This window comes from Eleutherodactylus coqui, chromosome 10 (assembly GCF_035609145.1).
Source record: "Eleutherodactylus coqui strain aEleCoq1 chromosome 10, aEleCoq1.hap1, whole genome shotgun sequence".
Lineage (NCBI taxonomy): Eukaryota > Metazoa > Chordata > Amphibia > Anura > Eleutherodactylidae > Eleutherodactylus > Eleutherodactylus coqui.
Window position 1 is genome coordinate 92,205,073 of NC_089846.1, and position 27,378 is coordinate 92,232,450.

General features: G+C 45.3%; 1 protein-coding gene across 2 annotated transcripts in view; it reads left to right on the top strand.

Moving 5' to 3' along the window:
- CHM (CHM Rab escort protein) overlaps nucleotides 1-27,378 on the top strand; it is a 98,792-nt gene that overhangs the window by 49,133 nt on the left and 22,281 nt on the right. For both annotated transcript variants that reach the window (XM_066581464.1, XM_066581466.1), the window contains exons 9-10: nucleotides 7,881-7,958; nucleotides 26,724-26,828. In XM_066581464.1, coding sequence (XP_066437561.1) covers nucleotides 7,881-7,958; nucleotides 26,724-26,828 — 183 coding nt within the window. The remainder of the gene's footprint in view (nucleotides 1-7,880; nucleotides 7,959-26,723; nucleotides 26,829-27,378) is intronic.

A 27,378-nucleotide genomic window follows, 5' to 3' on the forward strand; every position in this document is an offset into this window, starting at 1 on the left:
TTTGTCGCCGATCAAGCACAGATTTCTTGAAGATTTCCCACATTGACGTCAATGGAGAAGTAAAAGGTGCAGCAAGCCACATTCTCATGTAATGTTGCGGATTACCAAAGATCCACAACAAGTCTGAGATTGCAGGTTTTAAATTTTTTTTTTCCTTCTTAGAAAATCCACACCGAACAGACCCATGTACACAGTTACACGGCATCCTTAGAACCCAGCAGGCCGTCTCTGGACTGCGGTACCACAAGGCTCTGTGCTAGGCCCAGTGGTGCTCAACATTTTTATAAATGATCTGGAGGAGAGAATTGATAGGAAACTGATCAAATTTGCCGACAAAACAAATCTAGGAGGGATAGCTAACCTTGGCGAAGAGGGAAAGAAGATTCAAAAAGATCTGGGCAAACTTAAATAGTTGGCGGCAACTAACAGTGGTATTTAACAAGGAGAAATGCAAAGTCCTACATCTGGCCAAGAAAAATGTAAAAAGCACATACAGAATGGGAGGAATTGGGCTAAGCAGCAGCACATGTGAAAAAGACTTGGGTATACTAATAGATCAGACTGAACATGAGTCAACAATGTGATGCAGCAGCCAAAAAGGCAAACAATTTTGGGATGTATTAGGAGACGCATAGAGTCTAGATCACATGAGGTCAATACCACCCTCTACTCTTCCTTAGTCAGACCTCATCTGAAATACTGTGTCCAGTTCTGGGCACCCAACTTTAAAAAAGACCGACAAACTGAAGCAAGTTCAGAGAAGAGTTACCAGTCTGCAAATCATGTCCTATGAGGAACGGTTAAAGGATCTGGGAATGTTTAGCTTGCAGAAGAGAAGGCTGAGAGGAGACTTAATAGCTGTCTACAAATATCTGAAGGGTTGTCACAGTGTAGAGGGATCAGCCCTATTCACACCTGCACAAGGAAAGACTAGAAGCAATGGGATGAAACTGAAAGGGAAGAGACACTGATTAGATATTAGACAGTGATGGTGATCAATGACTGGAACAGGTTACCACAGGAGGTGGTGAGTTCTCCTTCAATGGAAGTATTCAAACAAAGGCTGGACAAATCTGTCTGGGATGATTTAGTGAATCCTGCATTGAGCAGAGGAGAGGGTTGGACCCGATGACCCTGGAGGTCCCTTCCAAATCTACCATTCTTTAATTCTAAGGCTGACATGGATTTCATTCCTATCAAGCCTCGCCTGTGGCTGATGTTAAATTTACAGTATATTGCAAAACAAAAAATTTACTAATCATATGATTAAAAGTTCAAGCCCCCTAGTGGGTCTGAAAAGAAAAGTAAAAAGTTTAATAGTTTTTTTCCCTTTTTAAAAATATTATAAGGTTCACTCCCCCCCCACACACACACACACACACACACACAACCTTTTCTTAGTCTACACATTAGAAAATAAACACAAAAAATCGTAAATGCTATCGCTTTGTCCTTTAAAGTCATCAGACAAAAATACGCCATGCCAGAATTATACTTTTTGTGGTCATCCCAACTCCCAAACAAGTGAATAAAGCAATCAAAAAGTCATATGCAACCTAAAATGATATCCTTAGCAAATACAGCTCACTCCTCTCCGTCTTCCTTCTTCTCCTTCCTTGTCTCCTTCCTTAACTTGGCCTTAAAACCGCTCAGAAATATTTGGATACACTCCTAGGGCTTCTATGGGTAGTTTTTAGAGATGAGCGAGCACCCAAATGCTCAAGTCCGTGTTATTAGAGTCGAGCTTTTCGTAAAATTGGAGAGCTCTACTCGAGTAACAAACCCAATTGAGTACAATGGGAGACTCGAGCATTTTTGTATGTGGAACACCGGGTTCCGAACTTTTTTTTTTCCCCCTCCCTCTCCCCCCTCTCCAAAGAATTTGCCAATGGCGCGCTGGGGAGGGGCCAAAACCAGCACGTCACAGCAGGGAGGAGCCAAAAACTGGTGCGGGGTCGAGCACTGCTTGATACTCGTTCGAGTAACGAGCATCATCGAGCACGCTAATACTCGAACGAGCATCAAGCTCCGCAGAGTATGTTCGCTCAACTCTAGTAGTTATACAGCAGTTTTAGGGGCATTGGTGAAGTTCCCATTCGATTTTGAACTAATTCGGACTGAACCAAAATTTTTGCCCAAATTCAGCAAACCAACCAAACTTTTCAAAAGTTTGCTCGCACTATTCCTGACACAAATCAGAAAGCTAGAATAAACTTGTCTTGTTATCACACCATGAATACCTTTAAAAATGACCCTCCAAAAACCAAGAACAATTGCGTATTTTCTTTGTTTCACACCAATTATACATTTTAAGTCGTTTCAGTACATTAAACTGGACCATTAAAAACCTAACCAGAAACAAGTCCTCATACAGCGATGTCAATGGAACAATAAGCCTTATGGATACATTCCACCGTGCCGTCACATTGTTTTAATATTTCATTTTTTTGTCATTACTTTTCACTATTTCGAAGTGGTCCGCAGTGAGCGCTTTGGCTTGTACCATGTGATTGGCGTCTGAGCACATTGTCGGCCGTCCCCGCAGTTACCGCGGCCCCCCTCTCCCCTCGCTGCAGCAGATGCGACGAGCCTCCAGCCTCTTTTCTTTTCCTGTTACATTAGTGTTTAATTAAAGCAAACAACTCATTGCAGGCGTTTAGCTTCTCTGTGAAACGTAATGAAGATTTATTCTGGGAGTGACCTTCACCGGATTAACCGAAACCGTAATCAGCAGAATTAATAAAATAATCAAATTATACACAGCCTCATAAATCAAGGCGAGCGGCGCTGTCAGGGCCCCCGCTATTAATGGGGACTATTGTTTTGCAGCTGTATTAAAAAATTACAACTGCTGATTCTTGCTTTGATACAAGCTGAAATGGCATTTAAAGGCTGCGCAGGACGGGACGGTCGGGCCAGAGATTTTCACAACTGTTAATTTCACCGTAATATGATTTGAAGTCAGCAGGGCAAAGTTGAAGCCGAGTGCATCCTGTGAGCGTCTGTCAGCAGAACTCCGCTTATTGCTGGTGACAGGAGCAAGTTAATTAGAGGGAGGAATATCACTTTAACCATCCTTCGTTCGGGGGTTAATAGGACCGGTGTCGTGCCGCCGCTGACTTCAGGCTCCACTGTGGACCGAGCAGAACCCAGAACTACATTGTATCCCCATTTATAGCCTAGCGCTCCCTGCGAGTCTCCCTGATAACCATCGCTTGTTCCTCACTACTACAGAACGTTACATGATTGTGCTGTCAGCGCTGCGTCCTCCTTCAGCGTTCCGCTACGAGCATCCAAGCAGCGCAGCCGGGGTGCAGTCTTACAAAGCGCACGATGAATTACATTTCACTCTGTTCCAGAAGTACAGAGACGACTCTAATAGCTTCGTTGTATTTCTTACAGTCATGTGCTCAAATAGCGATCCTTAAACACGTCCGACCACAATGTTAAATGACCGTTTATGACCATGGAGATGGAATTTGTTGGTTTGCTCTCTTGTTGTTCAATCGGAACTGATTATATTCAGGAAGATCAAGAGTGCAGAATAAAGTATTACTGTACTATTCCCTTCCTGCCAGCGCCATAGGGTTACATCGCTTTGGGGCGGTTGCTTCCGCAAAGTGCCGTAGTACTACACCTCGGTGATGTTCCAGGCTCACAGTCACAGCAGCTTAAGCAATGTCACGGGGAATAGAGATGATGGTCAACAGTCACCACATTGGATCCCCACGATGTGATCGCAGCAGGGGGCGATGCTGTGCAGTAGAGGTGAGAGACCTAAGGGTCCTCTCACACAGGCAAACCGTATTATAAACCCGATATAACCAGTGAAGACCAGCAGTGGGCCGAGAATCGCTGCAGACTTCCTACACCAGAATTGGCTGCAAATTTTGCATCATCTTACAGTGCTAGCAATGTGGGTGAGATGTCAGGAAAACCCATCCTCATGCTGCGGAACAAAAAATAGTGTAAGGTGATCTGCGCTTCAGAGGTTACAACTGCAGCATGGCACTTTATGTTGTGGATTTCACTCCTTTTAAATGAGCAGGTGAAATCTGTGGTGAAGCCACATCATTTAGTAACATAGGGGTTTTTTCAGCCTAACATACTATGTCCATCCAGTTCAGCCTATTACCCCCCAATGTTGATCCAGGGGAAGGCAAAAAACCCACAATGAGGTAGAAGCCTATTTTCCTCATTTAAAGGGAAAAAAATTCCTTCCCTACTCCAGTCTGGAAATTGGAATAATCGCTGGATCACCGACCCTCCTGAAGTAATCCGTTTTTATAGCATGCAATATTATTAATCCAGGCCCTTCTTGTACTCTCTGGTAGAATTCACCATTACCACGTCCTCAGGCAGAGAGTTCCATAGTCTCACTGCTCTTACAGTAAAGAACCCCCTTCTATGTTGTGTAGAAACCCTCTTTCCTCTAAACATAGAGGACACCCGCTTCTTACAGTCCTGGGTATAAATAAATGATGGGAGAGACCTCTGTACTATCCACTTATATATCTATACATAGTTATTAGAGCGCCCCCTTGTTACAGTCCTGGGTATAAATAGATGAGGGAAGAGATCTCTGTACTGAGTCCTGATATATTATGCATAGCTATTCGGTCACCCCCTCAGACGTATTTTTTTCTAAACTAAATAACCCCAATTTTGATAACCTCTCTGGGTGTTGTAGTCCGCCCATTCCATTTATTACTTTAGTTGCCGCCTTTGAACCCGCTCAAGCTCTGATGTGTCCTTCTTGAGTATCGGTGCCCAAAACTGTCCACAATATCCCATGTGTCGTCTAATCAGTGACTTGTAAAGAGGAAGAACCATGTTCTCGCCATGCGCCCCTAGACCTCGTCTGATGCACCCCATGATCTTATTTGCCTTGGCAGCAGCTGCCTGACACTGGTTGCTCCAGTTAAGCTTACAGGTAACTAAAACCCCCAAGTCCTTTTCCCTGTCAGTGTTCCCCAGTGGTTTCCCATTTAGTGTATAATGGTGACATGTATTTCCTCTGCCCATGTGCAGAACTTAACAGCTATCAGTGTTAAACCTCATTTACCACTTTTCTGCCCTCAACTTAGGCCTCATGTCCTGGGGCGTCCGCCTCCGAATTCCGCAGCAAATACCGCCCATAGCATTCTATGGAAAAGTGATTCTTCATGCACACGAGGGGAAACCAATTGCGGTTTCTTTTTGCAGATAAAAAATCGCAGCATGCTCCATTTCACGTGGACGGCTTTCATTGAAGTCAATGGAAGCCGTCACAATTGACATTGCGGAAAGGTCGCGGATTCCATGTCACCGCCTAGCGATGACGCGGGAAAAGCAGAAGTTGAAAAAAAAAAAAAAAAAAAAAGTACCGCGGATGTCTAGCAGCGAGCTGCGCAGACCATCCACAGTACAGAAAACCCCATAATAACAACAGGTACGCGGGGTCGCCGGCTGCGGACAGGGTTGGATTCTGCTTGTGATCCTTCCGTGTGCATGTGGCCTTATCCAGATCCTCTTGCAACTGCATTCTTTTCTGTTTTGTGTAATTTCTATACATAGTTTTGTGTCATCTGCAAGTAGTATATATTCTATTTGCTGCACATTTTGCTCCTCAGTGTCTGAATGTATCTAAGGCCATGGTCACTTGGGGTGACAGCATTTACAGCAAAGTGGATGAGATCCGTCCAGCTCTGCAGATAGGATCCGCCTGTATATTGACCTGCGGCACCGATTGTAAAGCTGCAGTTTATCAAATTATGCAGCACATTTTTCCTTTCACAGTGCAGTGAGATCTCTCCAAGTACGTATCTACCGTTGTGGATTTACTACAGATTTTGCCTTCTCCCTTGACCTCTATAGCAGACATACGCCCATTCTGCATGTAATCTACTGCTAAAATTCGCATGCTGTGGATTTAAATTCCGCACTGATTTAGGTTAACGTCACACAGGCACGTGCCGGCTCCATTGAAAGCTATAGGAAAAGCTCCACGATCCTCTGCCAGGGCTGTGAGAGCCGCGGCAGACGATTGATTCTTCCACCACATTGCTGCTAGGCTGTTTTGCCATGAAAACGCCTCGCATCCCTGGGGGTTTCACATGGATGATGATCACGTTATGGGGTAGGATTCCCCGCGGGAGGTTAGCCTTAGTGTGCTTTTTCCACAGCATGTAGACAAATCTCCTTTTTTATAAAATCTCATCTATGCAATAAATCTGCACCTTGTGAACCCTGACCTAATAGTTTTACTGTGCAGAAGCAGAACATGAGGCACTGATTAAGGGTGCATTCACACGTAATGGAATTTGATGTGGATCTGCTTAAAAATTGGCAGCATATTTTGCACTGTGGATTTTAGTGCTGTTTGTGGCATAATTTGTCACAAACGGCACCAAAACTTCCCTTTTAACTACGTAAATCACTCTATGCAGCAACATGCTGAGTGATCATCCTGAACAGCGGGTCTGCGGGTACCCTAAAAACTGGAAAACCCTATTCTGGCCCTATATAGAGTATATAAGAAGGGGATACAACTAGGGACAACGTTAAGAGAAAAAGAGATCAGCAATTAATGGCAGAAGGTCCCAAAGCGTTTAATTCCACCCAGAGACCCAAAAACTCTATCTAATGAGAGACCTGTATTATGATCCTAAACTCCAGCTAATCGCTGCTCAGCACTCGCCATAAAGTGACAAAGGTGCATCTGGTAAATACGAACCACAAATCAAATAGTCCTGCAGCAACCAACAGAGCAAACCTGCATGGATGGGGCAGTAGTGGCACATGGGAAATGGGTACATTTAAAAAGGCGCGATCACACGTCAGACACGTCGCTTCCTGCCAACCAAGTGGTGTCAGAGCTGGGACAAGTGCGTCTGTTAATAAATGTACATACACCTGTGTGAATGAGCCCTGAGGGACCTTCCAGGCGGGCCGGAATAGGCACACTGTGCACCACCAGCCGCAGTACATTAGACCAAAATCCACTGGCTACCTGCAGATTTTGATGTGCAATTGAAAATGGTGTAAAGCTGCCTGCAATTCAAAATCTGCAGTTGGACCGAAGTCACGTGACCATGTTTGTGCGCACTTTATTTGGTCAGTAGTATTCATTTATTTCAATGGGTTCATCCACAAGCGTGTATTTTGCTTGTGCAATTCGTAATGCAAAAAAATATGCAGCAACTTCAATTTTTGGGCGCCTTTCCGCAGTTTTTTTAATGCAAAAAATACGTGTCATTTGTACACACAGATATACATCCGATGTGAGAATCCGGTCTTGTACCTGTGGATTCTGGGTTGGAATTTCGGAGCCGCTGCTTTGGCTGCATCCTGTGGCTTAACGTCCTCCGATGTGAAGAGCTCACAAGAGTAGTGTCACACAATGGTCTACACCAGTCATTCTGCGTGTCTTATATGCAGGCCTGCTGCAAAATTGTTGCCCGATTTAGCACTTTGCGCACTCACACCAATTCCACTTGCAAAACCAACATATAAGACAAGTGGATTTCGCGGTTTTCACGCTCGGGGAGCCTACGGTACGGGTGTGCGAATCCGTGGTCACAGAAGAGGTTCAGGTGCATCTAGTGAATAGGTCTGTTTCTGCGTTCACCTCTCACGTTGTAACACTACAGATTATCACTTGTTAGCTTCCATCTGCAGGATGCAATGTGACTAACCACTTCTTCCTCCCGTATGCATTACTTCATATTCTCTGACTGATACTTGGGTTCTCTGCTCCATCCTGCAGGTTACAATGTATCTGTTGGTTTGTTACTGTTCGCTGATATTTGTAAACACTCAGCATCTTGTGTGACGTTTTGGATACAATGTAACAAAGGGCAGCCGATGTGTTACTGGATGCCTCTTCTCTCTCCCTGCAGGATGAGCGCGGTGTTCGGGGGCATCTACTGCCTGCATCACTCCCTGCGGGGTCTGCTGGTGGACACGCAGTCTTCAGAGTAAGAGCCTTTCCCTTTTAACCTTCCTTTATTTACAGACAAAGAGCAGAAGAAAAACGCTGCAGTCGATTAAGGGAAGAAAAAAAAAAGCCTAAAACTTCAAAGAGCCTGGCGGTATTAATGACATATCAACCTTGATTAAAACTAATCTGTGTATTGGTCCTCCACAATGAGGGAAGTGCGGCCCCACAGTATAGAAAATAAATTAATTTTCCCCCGTGATATTACTACAGCTCCTGATCATCCAGGCTTGGAAGACAAATCATTTGAGCTGCCGGGGGCCTGGCGATGACTGATGTTAGTTTTTCTTCTGGCCTTACCAGTCTAATTGATTTTCATCAGATGACACAAAGCTCCTGTTATTGCCGGGTTTTTTTAGATGGAGCTCACCTAAAGACTCATCAGATTAATCTTTGCTGATAATGCATGTCACTCCAAGAGAAAAGACTTTAATGAGTTCTAGGTAGATTGTTGTCATAAACTACGCTGCCCTTTCTAGCCCTGAAGGTTGAGTTAACCCCTACAGTCCTGGGTACACCTCACTTTTGAACCTCATTTTTCAGAGCAATGTTGCACAGGCGATGAGTGACTTTTGTTTAACCCTTTCTTGACATACATTCCACTTTTTACATACCCCATGCAGGTAGGACAGAAATAGCCATCCACAGTACATACTGTGTATGGAGCAGGCTCAGGAGCCGAATCTGCTTCAAAAATGGCAGGTATCGGCTGTTTTTGACAGCTGACACCCGCCTGTGACGACCGCAATCAGAGAGAACTCTGATCACGGCTATTAAGCCTTTAAATGCTGCTGTCAGTTTTGCAAGAGGCATTTAAAGGGAACCTGTCAGCTATAAGCACCATGAAGTTAAGTTATAGGGCAGATCCCACAGAGTCTGGGGGTGTCGTTTTTATACTTGCCGAACTCCCCGTTCCCATTTCCCCCTGGAAGTTGGGGCTCTGTCTATCGGCATGACGCTTTTTATTGTCTCCCATAGAAAACCGTGTAATGCACACTCATGGGCTGAATGAAAAGCGTCGCGCTGATAGCCAGAACGCAGACTTCCAGGGGTGATCGTGCGGGAGCGGGGAGTTTGGAAAGTATACAAATTACACCTCTGAACTCTATGGGACCTGTGTTATGAGCACCCTCACTTAGTTTATGTTGCCTATAGGAGGTGGCAGGTTCCCTTTAAATGTCTAAAACGGGATTTAAATATCCCAAGTGGCCCCCTTCGATGATATCGTGGGAGCTTCAGAAAGACGTGCCTGTGGCTTGTTGCGTGTCTTTAATAGGCAGCCTGTTAAAATATAGTATAATGCAATACCATAGTTTTACATTATACTGTATAAGTGATCAAACCATCTCATGTTAAAGCCCCCTGTGGGTACCAATGAAAAAATGTAAAAATAACTAAAAGATAAGAGATTTTTTAATTATTATTTTTTATTATTATTGTAAGATAAAAGTTGCCCAGTTTATTAAAATATCATATTGTTAATCCTACATGATTAACGGCTGTCAGGAAATATACTCAATGGCAGAATGGCACTCTGGTGGTCTCTCTGTCGCAAAGAAAAAAAATTGAATAAAAAGCAAACATAAAGTTATATATACCCCAAGATGGATCCAATATAAACTAAATGAGCCCAATGGGTGGAAAACAGAAAAAAAATTATTTGGGTCAAAAGATCACGACAGAAAGCATTTTTTTTTCTTAAAAAAAAAAAAAAGAAGGTATTTAATCTTTCTTAGTATTACTTGACCAAATTTATATAGTTTTTATATTGCTGTGATTGTACGGATTCACAAAATAATAACCATTTCTCACTTTTATTGCACTGTGAGCACGATATAACTGCCCCCCCCCCCCATTCCACCCCCAAATGGTGCAATTGTGTGTATTTTTTGTTTTCCACTTCGCTTCATTTAGAAATTCTTTAAAGTCTTCCAATGTATTACACGGTGAATCAAATGGTACCATTGAAAAATACTACTCAAGAAAACCAGCCCCGCTGTAGATAGGTCACCTGATTCTTTGAAAGTGCCAATACCAGAACTGCAGAAAGTGACCTGATGCAGGCGCAGCAGTGACCCCTGGTCATGAAGGGGTTAACTTTAGTTTTGATACTTTTCTCTTGAATCATATCATGTTTTGTACTCCATTCACTCCCAGAGCTGCATTCACAAAGCTCAGCTGAGAATTATTTTGTATCAATCCCCAGTTACATTGTGTTTTATACCTTGGGGCTTATTCACACGGGCATATTGTCTGTTCGTCTTTTGCACGAAGTTGACTGCATAAACGCCATTGATTTGCATTACCCTCTTCAGTCATGTGTTTTTTTATGTTCCCGAAAACACAGCATGTCCTTTTTTTATCATCATCATCATGGACCACAAATGCCCATTTAAGTCTATGCGATCACGTAAGAACACAACAAATATGCAATGGCGTGCGTATTCACTGCGTCTTTACACGTGTTGGCAGGGGATAGTATGGAAAGATATGGTGACATGAATTGGGTGGTCCGGAGGATTTGTCTTTGTTTTTGAACAAACAATAGAACAGATCGCAGCGCTTTTTTTATGCTAAAATACGGGAAGCTAATGGAAAGAACAGTTACGTTTTTTGTTTTTTTCTTTTTTGCTGAGTTGCAGATGGGTCAGTGGGTGACGGAACCTAAATCCTTGTATCTGGTTATGTTTTTGTTGTCCTTTTAATGGTCTGTTTCTATACATGATCACGTGCGGAAGGGAAAAACGCAAAATCGTCCTCTAGTGCCAAAATGGATCCATTAAGAATGTATGGAAATGGAAACAGACTGATAGGAATAGCCCGTGCTTTTGTTTTTAGTGGTTTCGTCTACCGGATCCATTAAAAATAACCAGAAATTATGATTTCCGTTTGGCTTTAATTTTTTTTTGCTTTTCGTTTCATTTTGAGGAAGCGGATTTGTTAAAGATGGGAAGCAATGTGCTGGCGCGAGCGGGCCTTGGGTCATCTCCATAGTCTTCATAAAATGTTACTTCGATGTAATTATCTTGTATCGCTCTTCAGTTGTTGTACACTCCAGTCGCTTCCAGAGCTGCAGTCACACCAGCGGTTTTGTTTTCTGTTCTGTTGGACAAAAACAAAGACAAGCATTTTTCCGTTTTACACCCCATTGACTTCAGTTCTGCTCAGCTCAATTCTGTTTTACATTCCGCTTATGTTCAACAGAAAAAATAGCGCAGACTGCAGAACTTTGTTAAAAATGGAAAGCGAACAGATCGGACTTTTTTTTTTTTTACACATTTTATTAACCGGTGACAAATGGATGGAAAGGTTTCCGTTTTTCTGTTTTGTTGCCCATTTTTAGCATATCAGATTTTCAAGTGAACATGGGCAGAAGGGAAGAGTCTTACTAGATTGCTGGTCATAATACAGTAAACTACAATACTATGGTATTGTAGTGTACTGCATAAGGGATCAAACAATTTCAAGTTCAATTCTCCTGTGGGGACCAGAGGGAAAAAAAAGGTTTTACTATTGTAAAAAATAATTTCAAATGAAAGTCAAAAAAATAGCAAAAAAAAACTTTTTATCCCAAACTTATATTAAAAAAATCAAAACAAAGAAAGAAAAACCTGGTATTCCCACATCTGTGAAAGTCTGGCCTATCAGAATAAGGGTCCCTCCACATAGGCGTTTGTGTTTTTGGGCAGGCAAAAAACGCAGCCATAGGGCAAATGTGTGTCTGCTTTGTAAAGTGTGTCCTTGTGCCTTTTTTCACCCAAATTAAACACGTGATGGCTTCATATGGAAACATAGACGCATAAAATGGCAAAAAAAAGCAGAAAGATAAAACATGCCCCGTTTTTTTTTTTTTTTGCCATCGCAACAGAGAACACATCAATGAGACCATTGAAAGACATTGGTTTCGTAAATCTGTTTTTATACTCACTCTTGCATAGAGCAAAAAATGCTGTGTTTTAGCGTCCGTGTACAGCGATATCAGCGCTACAAAATCGCGGTGATTTTGTAGCGTCAGTAATGCATTTTCTTGAGAAAAATCGTGCTTCGCTGCTGACAGCAATAAAATCACACAATTTTATCGCAAGAAGGTTAAGCCCTCCACCTAAAATAAAGGCCTGTTGAATTCCTGAAAAAAAGAAAGGCATACTTGCCTAGCAGGCGCGGGCTGCATTCATTAATGGGTGAGTGCTGCCTCTGATTGGCTGAGCGCAGGGACCAATCAGAGGCAGCTGTCAGCTTTCATTCAATAGCTGAGAGCTGCCTCTGATTAGTCAGTGCTCAGTCAATCAGAGACAGCCCATTCAGCAAGCTGCTGAATACTCCTCACAGCAGTGCAGGAGTAGAGACGGCTGGACGCGGCTGAGCACCGCAGCTGAAGAAAGGTGAGTATTTTTTCCCAGTCTTCTCCACGACAGCACCACCTGAGATGGCTTCCTCCTGGTTGGACAATAACACACCGAGAGGTGAAAAGCTCCCCCCTCTCCCACCTTCCTCAGTGTTCTTCCTGTCCTGCCAGGAGCCAGGATCACAGAGGTGCTGGTGGAGACACTAGCAAAAGAAGAAAAATGATACCTGCAACGGATCGGAGGGCAGAGGGTGTCAGCCTGTCGTCCCTTCCTGAGGATCGTCTCCTGGGACGCCACATGAGGTGGTACCCCAGGCCACATTCCTCCCATGGCGGCCCATGGGGGGTTCAAAGTGGGGGCCACTGCTTCCTCCTCCGTTGGGGCACGTGCTCGGTTATTCTGCTGCCGGCATAGGGGCCGAGCACGGCGCTCTGGCGCTTCCTTATGTGCGGGACTGAGGAGCGGAGTGTCAGCGTTAGGTGATGTCTTGGGACGCGAGGAGGGGGCGTGGCCAGGCGCAGAGGGCGGCAAATTTTAAAAAAACCAAAAACATTAATCTGAGGGAGATTACCCGGATACCAACTTACTTGCCATCGCAGGCTTATTGTCCCAGGGTGACTGCAGTGCCACCTGCAATGAGTACTCCAGCACTGGACATTGCCGAACCAGCTTCTACAGGGGGGGTCGTAAGTAGCCCATTGGGCAAAGTAATGCTAATTTCCATCTTTTTGACCTGGAATATCGCATAGTTATTTGCATACCTCTATAAGGAAGACGCCCCTCCCAGAACAAAACTAAAAAAAATGCGCAGAGTACGGAAAAAGGTTACCTTCAACGTATGATAGACCGCTATGCAAGGCATGCGTAGCGAAGCTAGTTAAAGAGGAGTCGGGCAGTTTTATGGAGGATGTCAGGAAGCTGGTTAAGGAAGGAAGTACAGTCAGCTCTAACATCACAAAATGCGCAGCTGACTGGGGCATCTGGGTCCAGGCGCCACAGGAGGCCTTATAGTCCAGAAAGATATTCAGACTCCGAAAAAAGTTCAGTCAGACTTCGAAGAACTAGCTCCTGAGGAATCCTCGGATGAAGAGGACTACAAAAAATATTTGTTCCATCAGGAGGATCTAGTGGAGCTCATAAAATCAGTGAGGGCCACCCTCAAGATGGAGTAGCCCAGGGAGCCACGCACAATCCAAGATGAAATCTTCAGAGGTCTAGGAGAAAGGCGTAGGCATACCTTCCCAGTGCATAGAAAAATAACCAAACTGATACACAAGGAATGGAAAAAACCCGACGTGGGGTCCTTTTCCACCCGGGGTGTCAAGAGGTGTTACCCATTCGAGGAGGAGGTGTGCGCAAATTGGGAAGAAATAACCAGAGTAGACGTCCCCCTAGCCAAAGTGGCGAAGTAAACAACATTGCCCTTTGAGTACGCTACACAACTGAGAGATCCAATGGACCGGAAGACCGAGGGTCTCTTGTGGAGGACCTGGGAGGCAGCGGCTAGTCTGCTCAGACCCGGGGTAGCAGCCACTTGCATGGCTAGAACCCTAAGCGTATGGTTGGAGCAATTGGAGCTTCAAATATCCAACAAGACTCCAAGAGAGCAGATCCTGGATTCACTCCCCATCCTTAAAATGGCCACAAATTTCTTGGCAGACGTATCAGCAGGACTGGTGTAGCTCTCAGCACGAGCAATGGCGCTATCCAACTCCCCCAGAAGGGTTCTGTGGCTAAAATTCTGGTCAGGTGACCTAGCTTGTAAAAATAAATTATACTCCCTCCCTTTCTGCGGGCAATTCCTATTCGGCCCAGATCTTGACAAGATCCTCGAGAAAGCAGCTGACAAGAAAAAAGGGTTTTCGGAAGAAAAACAACAAAAAGGGAAGAACTTTTTTCGAGCTCCAACGCAGCATTCCGAACCGTACAGGGCGAAGGCAAACGGGCAAATAAAGCTAGCCTAAGGGAGGTAAAGGGAGGAATTTCCTCTTTTAACCCTCATCAGGGGGACCCGGCCAAGCAAAAACCCTGACGCCATCCCAGTTGGTGCGAGACTGGGGAGCTTTGTAGATCGATGGGCCCCAATCTGTGAAAGTTCTTGGATCCCCGAAGTTTTGCTGCATAGATACCGAATACAGCTGGTATCCCATCCCAAGAGAAAATTTCAACACATCAATTGCGCCTACTCCAACAAGGAGTTCAAGAACTGCTACATTTAAAAGCGGTATCTTCAGTAAAACCGAAGGAGGAAACCAGGGGTCACTATTCCAGGCTTTTCCTAATAAAGAAGGCTTGCGGGAAGCCACGCATAATTATCAACCTAAAACCCCTGAACGCATACATCAGGTATCGGAGGTTCAAAATGGAGTTGATATCTTCTGCGGTGAAGCTGATAACAAAGGGGGTGTATATGGCATCCATAGATTTAAAGGATGCGTACTTCCACATGCCGATTCATACGGATTCCCAGAAATTCCTATGATTTACGCTAAACATGGGCAGAAGAACAAAACCTTTCCAGTGCAGATGCCTTCCCTTCAGGATTTCATCAACGCCCCCGAATTTTTACAAAGATCATGGTAGAGTTGGCGGCCTACCAGAGACAGAAGTCAATCTCGATTGTGCCCTACCTAGACGACATCCTGGTCATAGCGGAATCCAGAAAATTTTAGGAGCACATCTGGCGACGGCCCTCCATCTCCTCCAATTTCTGGGATGGATAGTAAATTGGGGAAAATCCAGCTTAAAACCCAGCAGAGGGAACGTGTTTCTGAGCATCTTGCTCAACTCGCAGAGCCAATGCTCCTTCCTCCCCAAGTGGAAGGTTCAAGGGATCCAACAACTGGTCGGAAGATTTCTAGAGAGAACGTGTACAATCCGGGAGGCCATGTCTCTCTTGGGGAGTCTGACCTCTTGTATCCCGGGGGTAGCATGGGCACAAGCACATACCAGACCCCTATGAAACGCAATCCTTTCAGCCTGGGACAGGAAGCAGTCCTCTCTAGGGACAAGGATGCATATAGAGAACTCTGTGAAGATATCCCTGTGCTGGTGAATGTCATCCGCGAACCTGTCAAAAGTAGTTCACTGGATTCAGAATCCGGCCATATGTGTCAGAACAGACGCAAGTGTCTGGGGGTGGGAGGCGCATGTAGAAGACCAGTTTCTACAGGGCTCATTGCCCCGGGGGTGAAAAACCAGTTGTCAAATTACAGGGAACTCTCGGCAGTTTGGGAGATCCTTCAGTGGCTAGGAGATATAGTGCGCAATAATCACCTAAGGATTCTATTAGACAACACCACGGCGGTATTCCACATTCAGCATCAAGGGTGACAAAGTTTCCAGCCTTACAGGATGTCTCCCAGAAGATCTTCCACTGGGCAGAGGCTCGAGTCCTGTCAATCTCAGCGACACATTTAAAAGGAACGCTGATTCAAAGAGCGGACTTCCCCAGCAGGAGACATATAAACCTTGGAGAGTGCTCTCTCTCTCAGGAGGCTTTCGAGATTCTGACAGACAGGTAGGGGTCCCCACAGTTCGATCTGTTCGCAAGAAAAGAAAACTTCAAAGTAAAGAACTTCTTCTCCCTCAAGCCAGGGGATCAACCAACAGCAGTAGATGCCCTAAATCAGGACTGGGGCTGAAAACGTTTACGCTTTTCCCCCAATCCCTCTAATCCCGAGGGTACTTCAGTACTTCTGGTCCCAGAGATGTACGCTAATCCTAGCAGCTCCCTTCTGGCCAAGGAGGAGCTGGTTTGGGCTCCTAAAGAACTTAAGTGTACAGGATCCAGTCCAAGTGGACCTACTGACACAGCCAAACATAGACCGACTCCACCTGGCGGCATGGATTTTAAGAAATCCATACTAAAGGGGAGGGAATTTTCCGAAAGGGTAATCCAGACCTTAGTATCTAACAGAAAAACAACAACCAATAATATCTACCAGAAGGTCTGGAGAAAATCTATCCTATGGGGGCAGGAGAAGAAATCCCAGATTTCCTCCTCAGGCATCCCCACGATTTTGGAATTCTTGCAGGATAGCCTGGATATGAGCCTTTCCCCAAGCACATTGAGGGTCCAGGTAGCGGCCCTTAGTGCCCCGTTTGACACCAAACTATCCAAGATTGGGTGGATCAGCAGATTCAAGACAGCAGCAGATAAACCACAAACCTGTTTCCTGACTGGAACCTAAACTGGGTCCTTAGGGCCATGTCATCAGACCCATTTGAGCCGATAGAACTGCTCCCAATAAGAACACTAATGATAAAAACAGTCTTTTTAGTGGCTATTACTTCAGCCAGGCGGGTTAGTGAACTACAGGCTCTATCTATACGCCACACCTTTCTTAAAGTCACCGATACAAAGATAGTGTTTAAATCGGACCCAGCATTTATGCCTAAGGTAGTGTCACCTTTTCATAGGGCTCAAAACGTAGTGATTCCCTCATGTTTTGATAACCCGAAGGACTAGGGAGAGAGTTTTTAACTGTCTGGACGTCAGGAGAGCGGTGCTGAAATACATTTCACGCCACAAGTCAGTGAAGACGAGACGGCAGCCTATTTGTCCAATTTTGCGGCCCAAAGAAGGGAAATAAAGCAGCAAAAAGCTCCATAGCCAGATGGATCCGCCTGGCTATTACAGAAGCTCATAAAGCACTAAATAAAGAGGTCCCCTCGGAACTTAAAGCCCACTCCACAAGGGCAGTAGCCTCTTCATCGGCCGAACATAGTTCAGCGTCCGTTGAACAGATATGTAATGGCACAGTTTGGAAGCCGCACACTTTCGTTAAACATTACAGGGTGGACATGCAGCTAGGTGAGGATATGGCCTCTGGCCGTAAGGTCTCCCGGCAACAATTCCACCCTGAAAAATTTAGTTGTAAGTCTCAGGTGGTGCTGTCGTGGAGACGACTGGGAAAGGGTAGATTACACCTACCCGATAATTGGGTTTTCAGGAGGCTCCACGACAGCACCCGTACATCCCCCCCTCCCCCCCCCCCTTCCCCCAAGAAAAGAGAGAATTCTAAAATTGAATTACCATTTGTGAAGAAATAGTTAAAATACCAGGTTTGGTAATAATCTTGTATTAAGCTCCTACCCCTGGCAATTCGTTAGACATCATTAAGGAAGGTGGAAGAAGGGGGAGCTTTTAACCTCTCGGTGTGTTCCTAGCCTCCTCCTGGTTGGACATCTCAGGTGGTGCTGTCGTGGAGACTCCTGAAAGCCCGATTATCGGGTAGGTATAATCTACCTTTTTTATTTCTATCACCACTTTTTCTTGTTTTTCAGGCAAAGGCTTATATTTAAAGCCCTTCCTTGAAAAACAATTACTGGGTGACGGCAGCTTGATCCGCTACCGCAGCTGTCATCTGTGACAGCTGGGGTAGAGAATTCTTTATTCCCTGCAGAGATGAAGAATTCCTTTGCTGCATCTGTACAGATGTGGAAGGTGCATCAGGGAATTCTTTATTCCCTGTGGGGATGAAAAACACATCTGCCGCATGCAGCAGATGTGTTCTTCATCCCCGTGGGAATTTAGAATTCCTTTGCTGCATCTGTACAGATGTGGCAGGTGCAGCAGGAAATTCTTTTTCCACGCAGGGATGAAGGAAACCTCTGCCGCATGTGGCAGATGTGTTCTTCATCCCCGCGGGCACACGGCAGCGGTGGACGGGGGGGGGGGGTTTGTTTTGTTTTTTTACACACTAAAATTCTTTTTTCAGGGAAGAGCTTATATGTAAAGCTCTTCCCTGAAAAACAATTCGGGGGTGCCGGCAGACCATTGCCTTTAATGCAGCAGCTGTGGCGCCATTGAAGGCAATGCACGGACCTGCATTCACGTGTGTTTTTGCACGTACATGGGTGCGCACTTATATACGCACCAAAACACGCTCCACCCTAAGGTTTTGAATGCAGCTTTTGATGTGACTGGAGCATTGCATATGATGCAATGTAAAGTATTTACAAAGTTACTCATCATTCTATGTAGAAGTAACCTGCAAAACGCTGTTTAGAAGTGGAGCAATGCCTGCAGTCAGATGACCGTAAGCTCTCGACTCGCCTTTGATGAGGTCGGCGGAGCGCCGGGATGGCGCAGCCTTTCATGTTCACAGAATAGAGCCATTTACACATTATGTTTTTGTAGCTCCTTTCATGTCCTTTGAACGACTGTTCTGTCCCTGAGTTACGGCCGTAATGTTCAGCCAGCAGATACAGAGAGCGGGAGGGAAAGGTGCAGACATCGCCGCCGCGCCATTCTCCAAAGGTGGATCATTTCTATCCAGAGCGTAAATCAAAGCTGCGGTATGTGGGTGATGGGGGGAGATGTGGTTACTTCTGCTGCTACATTGTGACAAATGGAGGAAATTCCAGACAATTTCATTTCCTGTTCAATGCATTAAGTCGTCTCTGAGAAGAGGAAAGTGACATTGGGGCTTGTAGGATATGCGGCCGCTGTAGAGGCGCCTGTAGGCGGCCGTGCCGCAGCGTATCCTATATAGGGCTGGCCAGGTCATTCTACGTTCATTATCGCCCACGTTGCACATTACACCTATTTTCCAGGAAACATGACTTCTGATTGCTGCAAGAATCCAAATAATTGCACTTCTGCATCTTCTGGCAGGGGCTATAGTGGAGAGCAGCCACAAAGGGGTAGCACCGAGGTCTCACCGGATCCTCCCTCCCCACAGCTAGGAACAGGTTAAATGGGTAGACTAGTGGACACAAGGAGTAAAGCCCCGCTTTTGTCATCTCTATGTACCCCCTTGTCAGCATCGCGCTCTCTGTAGGTAGTAGTGCTATATAATAAGATTATATGGTTCACAGCAGATATAGATCGTATAATAGAAGTATCTCTGCTGTGGACCTCACTGGGAAACAGTCAGCAATTAGAAATCCCCTCAACCTCACTGCTCTAATATCTGATTGCTCCCACTGCAGTGTTTCTAATAAGTGTATACTATAGAATTACCTATATAATGTGTAGTTCCCCATTACCCTTACAATGTTACATCTTCCCATTGCTTATATGTTGTCGCATACCCCACATTACCTATAGTGTCACATTTTGCCTGTTGCCTATCGAACGTCACCCCCCCACACACACACCCCAACGTTGCTTATCGAATGTCGGGCTCACCACCACGTTGCCTATCTAGCTTCAGGCCCTCCACCCACCTGCTCACATTGCCTATTTAACGTCAGTCCACCCACCCGCCCCATTGCCTATCTAAAGTCGGGGTTCCCACTCCCCTATTGCTTATCTAGTGTCAGGCCTCCCGATCCCGCGCATTGCTTACCTAGCATCGGGGCCTCCCTATCCCGCGCGTTGCTTATCTAGCATCGGGGCCTCCCTATCATGCGCGTTGCTTATCTAGCGTCAGGCCTCCCCATCCCACCCGTTGCTTATCTAGCGTCGGGGCCTCCCTATCATGCGCGTTGCTTATCTAGCGTCAGGCCTCCCCATCCCGCGCGTTGCTTATCTAGCGTCGGGGCCTCCTGGTCCCACGCGTTGCTTATCTAGCGTCGGGGCCTCCCGGTCCCGCGCGTTGCTTATCTAGCGTCGGGGCCTCCCCTGTTGTGAACAGAGTCCGTCAGGCTCCTCTGCACATAAGCCAATCTTTCTTTGACTTCCGATATTTTATGAAGACCAAAAATAAAGGTCTTCAGCCAAGGAAGAGACTGAAGTGCGGCATAGATGTGGGTGGCATAGTCATCCATAATAGCTTTGGAAGTAAACCTGAAGGAAACTTCAGCAATACTTCTCCTCTCCTTAACTTCAGAGACATCTTCCCAGCATAAAATATATTGGTGTAATCAATTTGTACATAATTTTCTTCTCTGCAGCCGCTTAAGACACAAACCCCCAACCCCCTTTGCCCATCAGAATACCGTGACCCTCGAAGCAATGCAAAAATCCAATAAATTTATATTTCTTTAATAAAAAAAGATGGAAAATTGTGTGGAAATTTACATATTTGTTCTGAAATATTGCAGTGAGGGCTCTGCCGGTGGCGGGCAGGTCCTTCTCAAGGATGCTGCCCTTAGTCCATTAGTTTGGATAATGAGGTCCATAAAGAACCTTTATAACTCATGGCTTAGCTGAGATGGATTGTACCTTCCACTCTTCTCACTAGACACATTGAAAGAAGGTCAATGGAGGGCTGAACGTGATTCATGGGCCCAACGCCAGATGAGATGACACCGAGCAGCTGAAGTCACAGCATGTGGGTCACCGCCATCTCAGGTGTAGGACACAATGTTATACAGTGTCAGTAGATCAGAAATATTTGCTTTAGATTCTCCACATGTAAAATTAGAATTATGGAAAATGTTTTGGTAACGTGTAAAAGACATCCTGTATCCTTACACATTGCAGCATCTGTATCTGTCTATTTAGTATCTGTCTCAGTTCTATGTGTCCTCTCTCTCCTCCCCCTCTTTTTCCTTCTCTATTCTCTTGCTAGTGTCTATCTCTTTCATGTCTTTCTTCCTTTTTTTCTTTTTTTTCCTCCTTCATTCCTTCTTTTCTGTCTTTCCTCCTTTTTTCCTTCCTTTCTGTCTTTCCTCCTTTCTTCTTTCCTTTCTGTCTTTCCTCCTTTTTTCCTTCCTTTCTGTCTTTCCTCCTTTTTTCCTTCCTTTCTGTCTTTCCTCCTTTCTTCTTTCCTTTCTGTCTTTCCTCCTTTCTTCTTTCCTTTCTGTCTTTCCTCCTTTCTTCTTTCCTTTCTGTCTTTCCTCCTTTCTTCTTTCCTTTCTGTCTTTCCTCCTTTCTTCTTTCCTTTCTGTCTTTCCTCCTTTCTTCTTTCCTTTCTGTCTTTCCTCCTTTCTTCTTTCCTTTCTGTCTTTCCTCCTTTCTTCTTTCCTTTCTGTCTTTCCTCCTTTCTTCTTTCCTTTCTGTCTTTCCTCCTTTCTTCTTTCCTTTCTGTCTTTCCTCCTTTCTTCTTTCCTTTCTGTCTTTCCTCCTTTCTTCTTTCCTTTCTGTCTTTCCTCCTTTCTTCTTTCCTTTCTGTCTTTCCTCCTTTCTTCTTTCCTTTCTGTCTTTCCTCCTTTCTTTCTTTCCTTTCTGTCTTTCCTCCTTTCTTTCTTTCCTCCTTCCTGTCTTTCCTCCTTTCTTTCTTTCCTCCTTCCTGTCTTTCCTCCTTTCTTTCTTTCCTCCTTCCTGTCTTTCCTCCTTTCTTTCTTTCCTCCTTCCTTTCTGTCTTTCCTCCCTCCTTTCTTCCTTTCCTCCCTCCTTTCTTCCTTCCTTTCTGTCTTTCCTCCCTCCTTTCTTCCTTCCTTTCTGTCTTTCCTCCCCCCTTTTTTCCTTCCTTTCTGTCTTTCCTCCCCCCTTTTTTCCTTCCTTTCTGTCTTTCCTCCCCCCTTTTTTCCTTCCTTTCTGTCTTTCCTCCTTTCTTTCTTTCCTCCTTCCTGTCTTTCCTCCTTTCTTTCTTTCCTCCTTCCTGTCTTTCCTCCTTTCTTTCTTTCCTCCTTCCTGTCTTTCCTCCTTTCTTTCTTTCCTCCTTCCTTTCTGTCTTTCATCCCTTCTTTCCTCCTTCCTTTCTGTCTTTCATCCCTTCTTTCCTCCTTCCTTTCTGTCTTTCATCCCTTCTTTCCTCCTTCCTTTCTGTCTTTCATCCCTCCTTTCCTCCTTCCTTTCTGTCTTTCATCCCTCCTTTCCTCCTTCCTTTCTGTCTTTCATCCCTCCTTTCCTCCTTCCTTTCTGTCTTTCATCCCTCCTTTCCTCCTTCCTTTCTGTCTTTCCTCCCTCCTTTCTTTCTTCCTTTCTGTCTTTCCTCCCTCCTTTCTTCCTTCCTTTCTGTCTTTCCTCCCTCCTTTCTTCCTTCCTTTCTGTCTTTCCTCCCTCCTTTCTTCCTTCCTTTCTGTCTTTCCTCCCCCCTTTCCTCCTTCCTTTCTGTCTTTCCTCCTTTCTTTCTTTCCTCCTTCCTTTCTGTCTTTCCTCCCTCCTTTCCTCCTTCCTTTCTGTCTTTCCTCCCTCCTTTCCTCCTTCCTTTCTGTCTTTCCTCCCTCCTTTCTTCCTTCCTTTCTGTCTTTCCTCCCTCCTTTCTTCCTTCCTTTCTGTCTTTCCTCCCTCCTTTCTTCCTTCCTTTCTGTCTTTCCTCCCTCCTTTCTTCCTTCCTTTCTGTCTTTCCTCCCCCCTTTCTTCCTTCCTTTCTGTCTTTCCTCCCCCCTTTCTTCCTTCCTTTCTGTCTTTCCTCCCCCCTTTTTTCCTTCCTTTCTGTCTTTCCTCCCTCCTTTCTTCCTTCCTTTCTGTCTTTCCTCCCTCCTTTCTTCCTTCCTTTCTGTCTTTCCTCCCTCCTTTCTTTCTTCCTTTCTGTCTTTCCTCCCCCCTTTCTTCCTTCCTTTCTGTCTTTCCTCCTTTCTTTCTTTCCTCCTTCCTTTCTGTCTTTCCTCCCTCCTTTCTTCCTTCCTTTCTGTCTTTCCTCCCTCCTTTCTTCCTTCCTTTCTGTCTTTCCTCCCTCCTTTCTTCCTTCCTTTCTGTCTTTCCTCCCTCCTTTCTTCCTTCCTTTCTGTCTTTCCTCCCCCCTTTTTTCCTTCCTTTCTGTCTTTCCTCCTTTCTTTCTTTCCTCCTTCCTGTCTTTCCTCCTTTCTTTCTTTCCTCCTTCCTGTCTTTCCTCCTTTCTTTCTTTCCTCCTTCCTGTCTTTCCTCCTTTCTTTCTTTCCTCCTTCCTGTCTTTCCTCCTTTCTTTCTTTCCTCCTTCCTTTCTGTCTTTCATCCCTCCTTTCCTCCTTCCTTTCTGTCTTTCATCCCTCCTTTCCTCCTTCCTTTCTGTCTTTCATCCCTCCTTTCTTTCTTCCTTTCTGTCTTTCCTCCCTCCTTTCTTTCTTCCTTTCTGTCTTTCCTCCCTCCTTTCTTCCTTCCTTTCTGTCTTTCCTCCCTCCTTTCTTCCTTCCTTTCTGTCTTTCCTCCCTCCTTTCTTCCTTCCTTTCTGTCTTTCCTCCCTCCTTTCTTCCTTCCTTTCTGTCTTTCCTCCCTCCTTTCTTCCTTCCTTTCTGTCTTTCCTCCCTCCTTTCTTCCTTCCTTTCTGTCTTTCCTCCCTCCTTTCTTCCTTCCTTTCTGTCTTTCCTCCCTCCTTTCTTCCTTCCTTTCTGTCTTTCCTCCCCCCTTTTTTCCTTCCTTTCTGTCTTTCCTCCCCCCTTTTTTCCTTCCTTTCTGTCTTTCCTCCTTTCTGTCTTTCCTCCTTTCTTTCTTTCCTCCTTCCTGTCTTTCCTCCTTTCTTTCTTTCCTCCTTCCTGTCTTTCCTCCTTTCTTTCTTTCCTCCTTCCTGTCTTTCCTCCTTTCTTTCTTTCCTCCTTCCTTTCTGTCTTTCATCCCTCCTTTCCTCCTTCCTTTCTGTCTTTCATCCCTCCTTTCTTCCTTCCTTTCTGTCTTTCCTCCCTCCTTTCTTCCTTCCTTTCTGTCTTTCCTCCCTCCTTTCTTCCTTCCTTTCTGTCTTTCCTCCCTCCTTTCTTCCTTCCTTTCTGTCTTTCCTCCCTCCTTTCTTCCTTCCTTTCTGTCTTTCCTCCCTCCTTTCTTCCTTCCTTTCTGTCTTTCCTCCCTCCTTTCTTCCTTCCTTTCTGTCTTTCCTCCCTCCTTTCTTCCTTCCTTTCTGTCTTTCCTCCCTCCTTTCTTCCTTCCTTTCTGTCTTTCCTCCCTCCTTTCTTCCTTCCTTTCTGTCTTTCCTCCCTCCTTTCTTCCTTCCTTTCTGTCTTTCCTCCCTCCTTTCTTCCTTCCTTTCTGTCTTTCCTCCCCCCTTTCTTCCTTCCTTTCTGTCTTTCCTCCCCCCTTTCTTCCTTCCTTTCTGTCTTTCCTCCCCCCTTTTTTCCTTCCTTTCTGTCTTTCCTCCCCCCTTTTTTCCTTCCTTTCTGTCTTTCCTCCTTTCTTTCTTTCCTCCTTCCTGTCTTTCCTCCTTCCTTTCTGTCTTTCATCCCTCCTTTCCTCCTTCCTTTCTGTCTTTCATCCCTCCTTTCTTTCTTCCTTTCTGTCTTTCCTCCCTCCTTTCTTCCTTCCTTTCTGTCTTTCCTCCCCCCTTTCTTCCTTCCTTTCTGTCTTTCCTCCCCCCTTTCTGTCTTTCCTCCCCCCTTTTTTCCTTCCTTTCTGTCTTTCCTCCCCCCTTTTTTCCTTCCTTTCTGTCTTTCCTCCTTTCTTTCTTTCCTCCTTCCTGTCTTTCCTCCTTCCTTTCTGTCTTTCATCCCGTCTTTCCTCCTTCCTTTCTGTCTTTCATCCCTCCTTTCCTCCTTCCTTTCTGTCTTTCATCCCTCCTTTCCTCCTTCCTTTCTGTCTTTCATCCCTCCTTTCCTCCTTCCTTTCTGTCTTTCATCCCTCCTTTCTTTCTTCCTTTCTGTCTTTCCTCCCTCCTTTCTTCCTTCCTTTCTGTCTTTCATCCCTCCTTTCTTCCTTCCTTTCTGTCTTTCCTCCCTCCTTTCTTCCTTCCTTTCTGTCTTTCCTCCCTCCTTTCTTCCTTCCTTTCTATCTTTCCTCCCTCCTTTCTTCCTTCCTTTCTGTCTTTCCTCCCTCCTTCCTTTCTATCTTTCCTCCCTCCTTTCTTCCTTCCTTTCTGTCTTTCCTCTCTCCTTTCCTCCCTCCGTTGGCAGTGATCAGACTTACATAATGGGATAAAGCATCTGTCCTGTAAGGTGGATTTATGAATATTAGAGGTGGACCACTTGTAGCCAGATTGCGTTTCGTTTGCTATACATGTGAATAGGTTGGGGGAAATGTAGCTTGGAGTGTCAGAGATGTGCTTGTGACGGTGCAGCCCCTGGTGGCAGCTGCGGACCATCGGATTAAAGTCATCTGGATGAGATGATCTATTTGTCTATCAATGTAGGGTGTCAACGCTACAGAAAGGGTTAATGGTGGAGCCAGGAGGCGTCATTCTCAGCATATGAGACTCTGTCAGGGGTGAGTGCAGGGGCTTCACCTAATTAGTGTGACAGTCATTGTAGGAGAACTACAACCACTGTGCGACCTGTGTTGTCACCCACTGCATTAAATGATGGGAGACCCAAAGACCCTCGCAGCTCTGTCTTATTCACTGGTTGTAAATTATTGCCAGTACGAGCCATAAAGCCACTGTGCGAAAATCCCCGGCGCTCTGGAAATCGGCCGCCGGTCATTCCCTTAATTTTTCATGAAACATTAAAATACAAAATGCAGAAGTGTCTGTAGGATAAAGATCCTCCTCGGGAAGAGTGTGGACCCCCTGTATATGTATCGGATCTTCCCCGGGCGGAGGACATGGAGCTCCTATATTTGTATGTAATCCTCCTAAGCAGGAGATGTAAACCCCCTATATATGTATGTAATTCTTCCTGCTCAGGAGACATGGACCCTTTATATGTGTATATGATCCTCCCTGGGCGGAAGACGTATAATATATATATATTATGCAGTCCTTCCTGGACCCCCTATATAAGTATACAATCCTTCCTGGGCAGGAGACATGGATCCCTTATATATGTATACAATCCTTCCTGAGCAGGACACGTGGATCCCCTATATATGTATGTAATCTTCTCCAGGCTGAAGATGTGGATCCCATACACATATATAATATACATAGGAGACGTTGATCCCCTATGTGCATGTGTTTTGGGGGACACATAATCTAGGGGCAGGGGCGCATGCATTTTTGGGTGGCACAAACGAGGTATGGTACATAGTTTTTTGGAGGTACATTTCTTAGGGAACCACAGTTCGGGGGACACATACATTTCTCAAACACATACTGTTTGGGGGGCACACTAGTTGGGGCAAAGCACATAGTTTTTGGGGGACACATGCTTTTCAAAGGGCTCTTTTTGCAGGAGGCGCATAGGTTTTTTTGAGGGCACCTAGATTTGGGAGGCACGTGCATTTCTCAGAGGCACATATTATCGGGTGGGTAAGGCACATAGTTTTCAGAGGGAAACCTTTTGCAAGGGCACATTCTTCTTGGGGGCACACACTTGTTGGGGGTAGGTGGCAAAGTTTTTGGGGGACACATACTTTTTAGGCCCGTTTTGTATTGGGAAATATACTTTGTAAGAAGTGAGCTGTCACCAATATGTCTTACCTCTTACATAGAAAGGGTTAGGAGGCGAAGACATCGCCCCGACAGGTGGGATCACGGCAGTCCGCATTACTTGCATGCTGGAATTAAATCATGTAACGTGGGCCGGCTGCTCAGACGTTCGGGCAGTGCCGCTGCGTTAGTTCTGATGCCAGACGCCTCTGCATGCAGTGGTCTTCTGTCAACCTTGGACACCAAAAAAGTGCGCAAAACGGCATCATCTGCGAGCTGAAACCGCGCTAACGCTGTATGTATCTATTGTAATGATGCAGCATAAATAAAAGACAAGAGAATTGTCGCCTCACGCAATCAGTTTTCGGTGGGTTTTCTTTGTATCTCTGATCATTTTCCGTCTTTTGCCCTTTATAGGTGTAAAGCGGTCATTGACAGTAGAGGGAAGCGGATCCGCTGCCGCTACGTGGTGATAGAGGACAGTTACCTGCCGAAGAACACCTGCACAAACACCCGCTACAGGTAAGGGCCCGTCCGTTAAAGGGCGCAGATCACATAGTATAACACTGGCCGTACAAGAATGTGTGTTTCTATGTAACTGAGATTGTCACATAATTTATCTAATTCTACAGTCATAAGCAAAGCTGCACCTCCTGCTGGTTCAGGGTCTGCCCACGGAGAGCTCTGCTGCAGTGTATTGTGGTAGATGTCCTGTGTAGACCACATACTGGATGACCATATGATGCAGTTAATAGAATTGCTGGAATCTAGAGTAGTCGGAAGCAGAAAGCACTACAACTCCCACAATTCAATGCAGAACATCACAGAGGGTGCGAAGAATGTGTGAGATATGTGCATTAGATTGTGAGCTTCTGGGGTCAGGCATAATGGGAATTATGCATTGTGTGTGATGAGAGGATAAATTGGAAGCTCCTGAGTCAAAGATGATGGGAGTGATACAACTATGATGACATGGGAAGATTACAGTGAGTCCTTGAGGTAAGAGGTGACGGGAGTGCCAAATTGTTTGCAAGATTGATTAGATTGTGAGCTTCTGGGGTCAGGGATGATG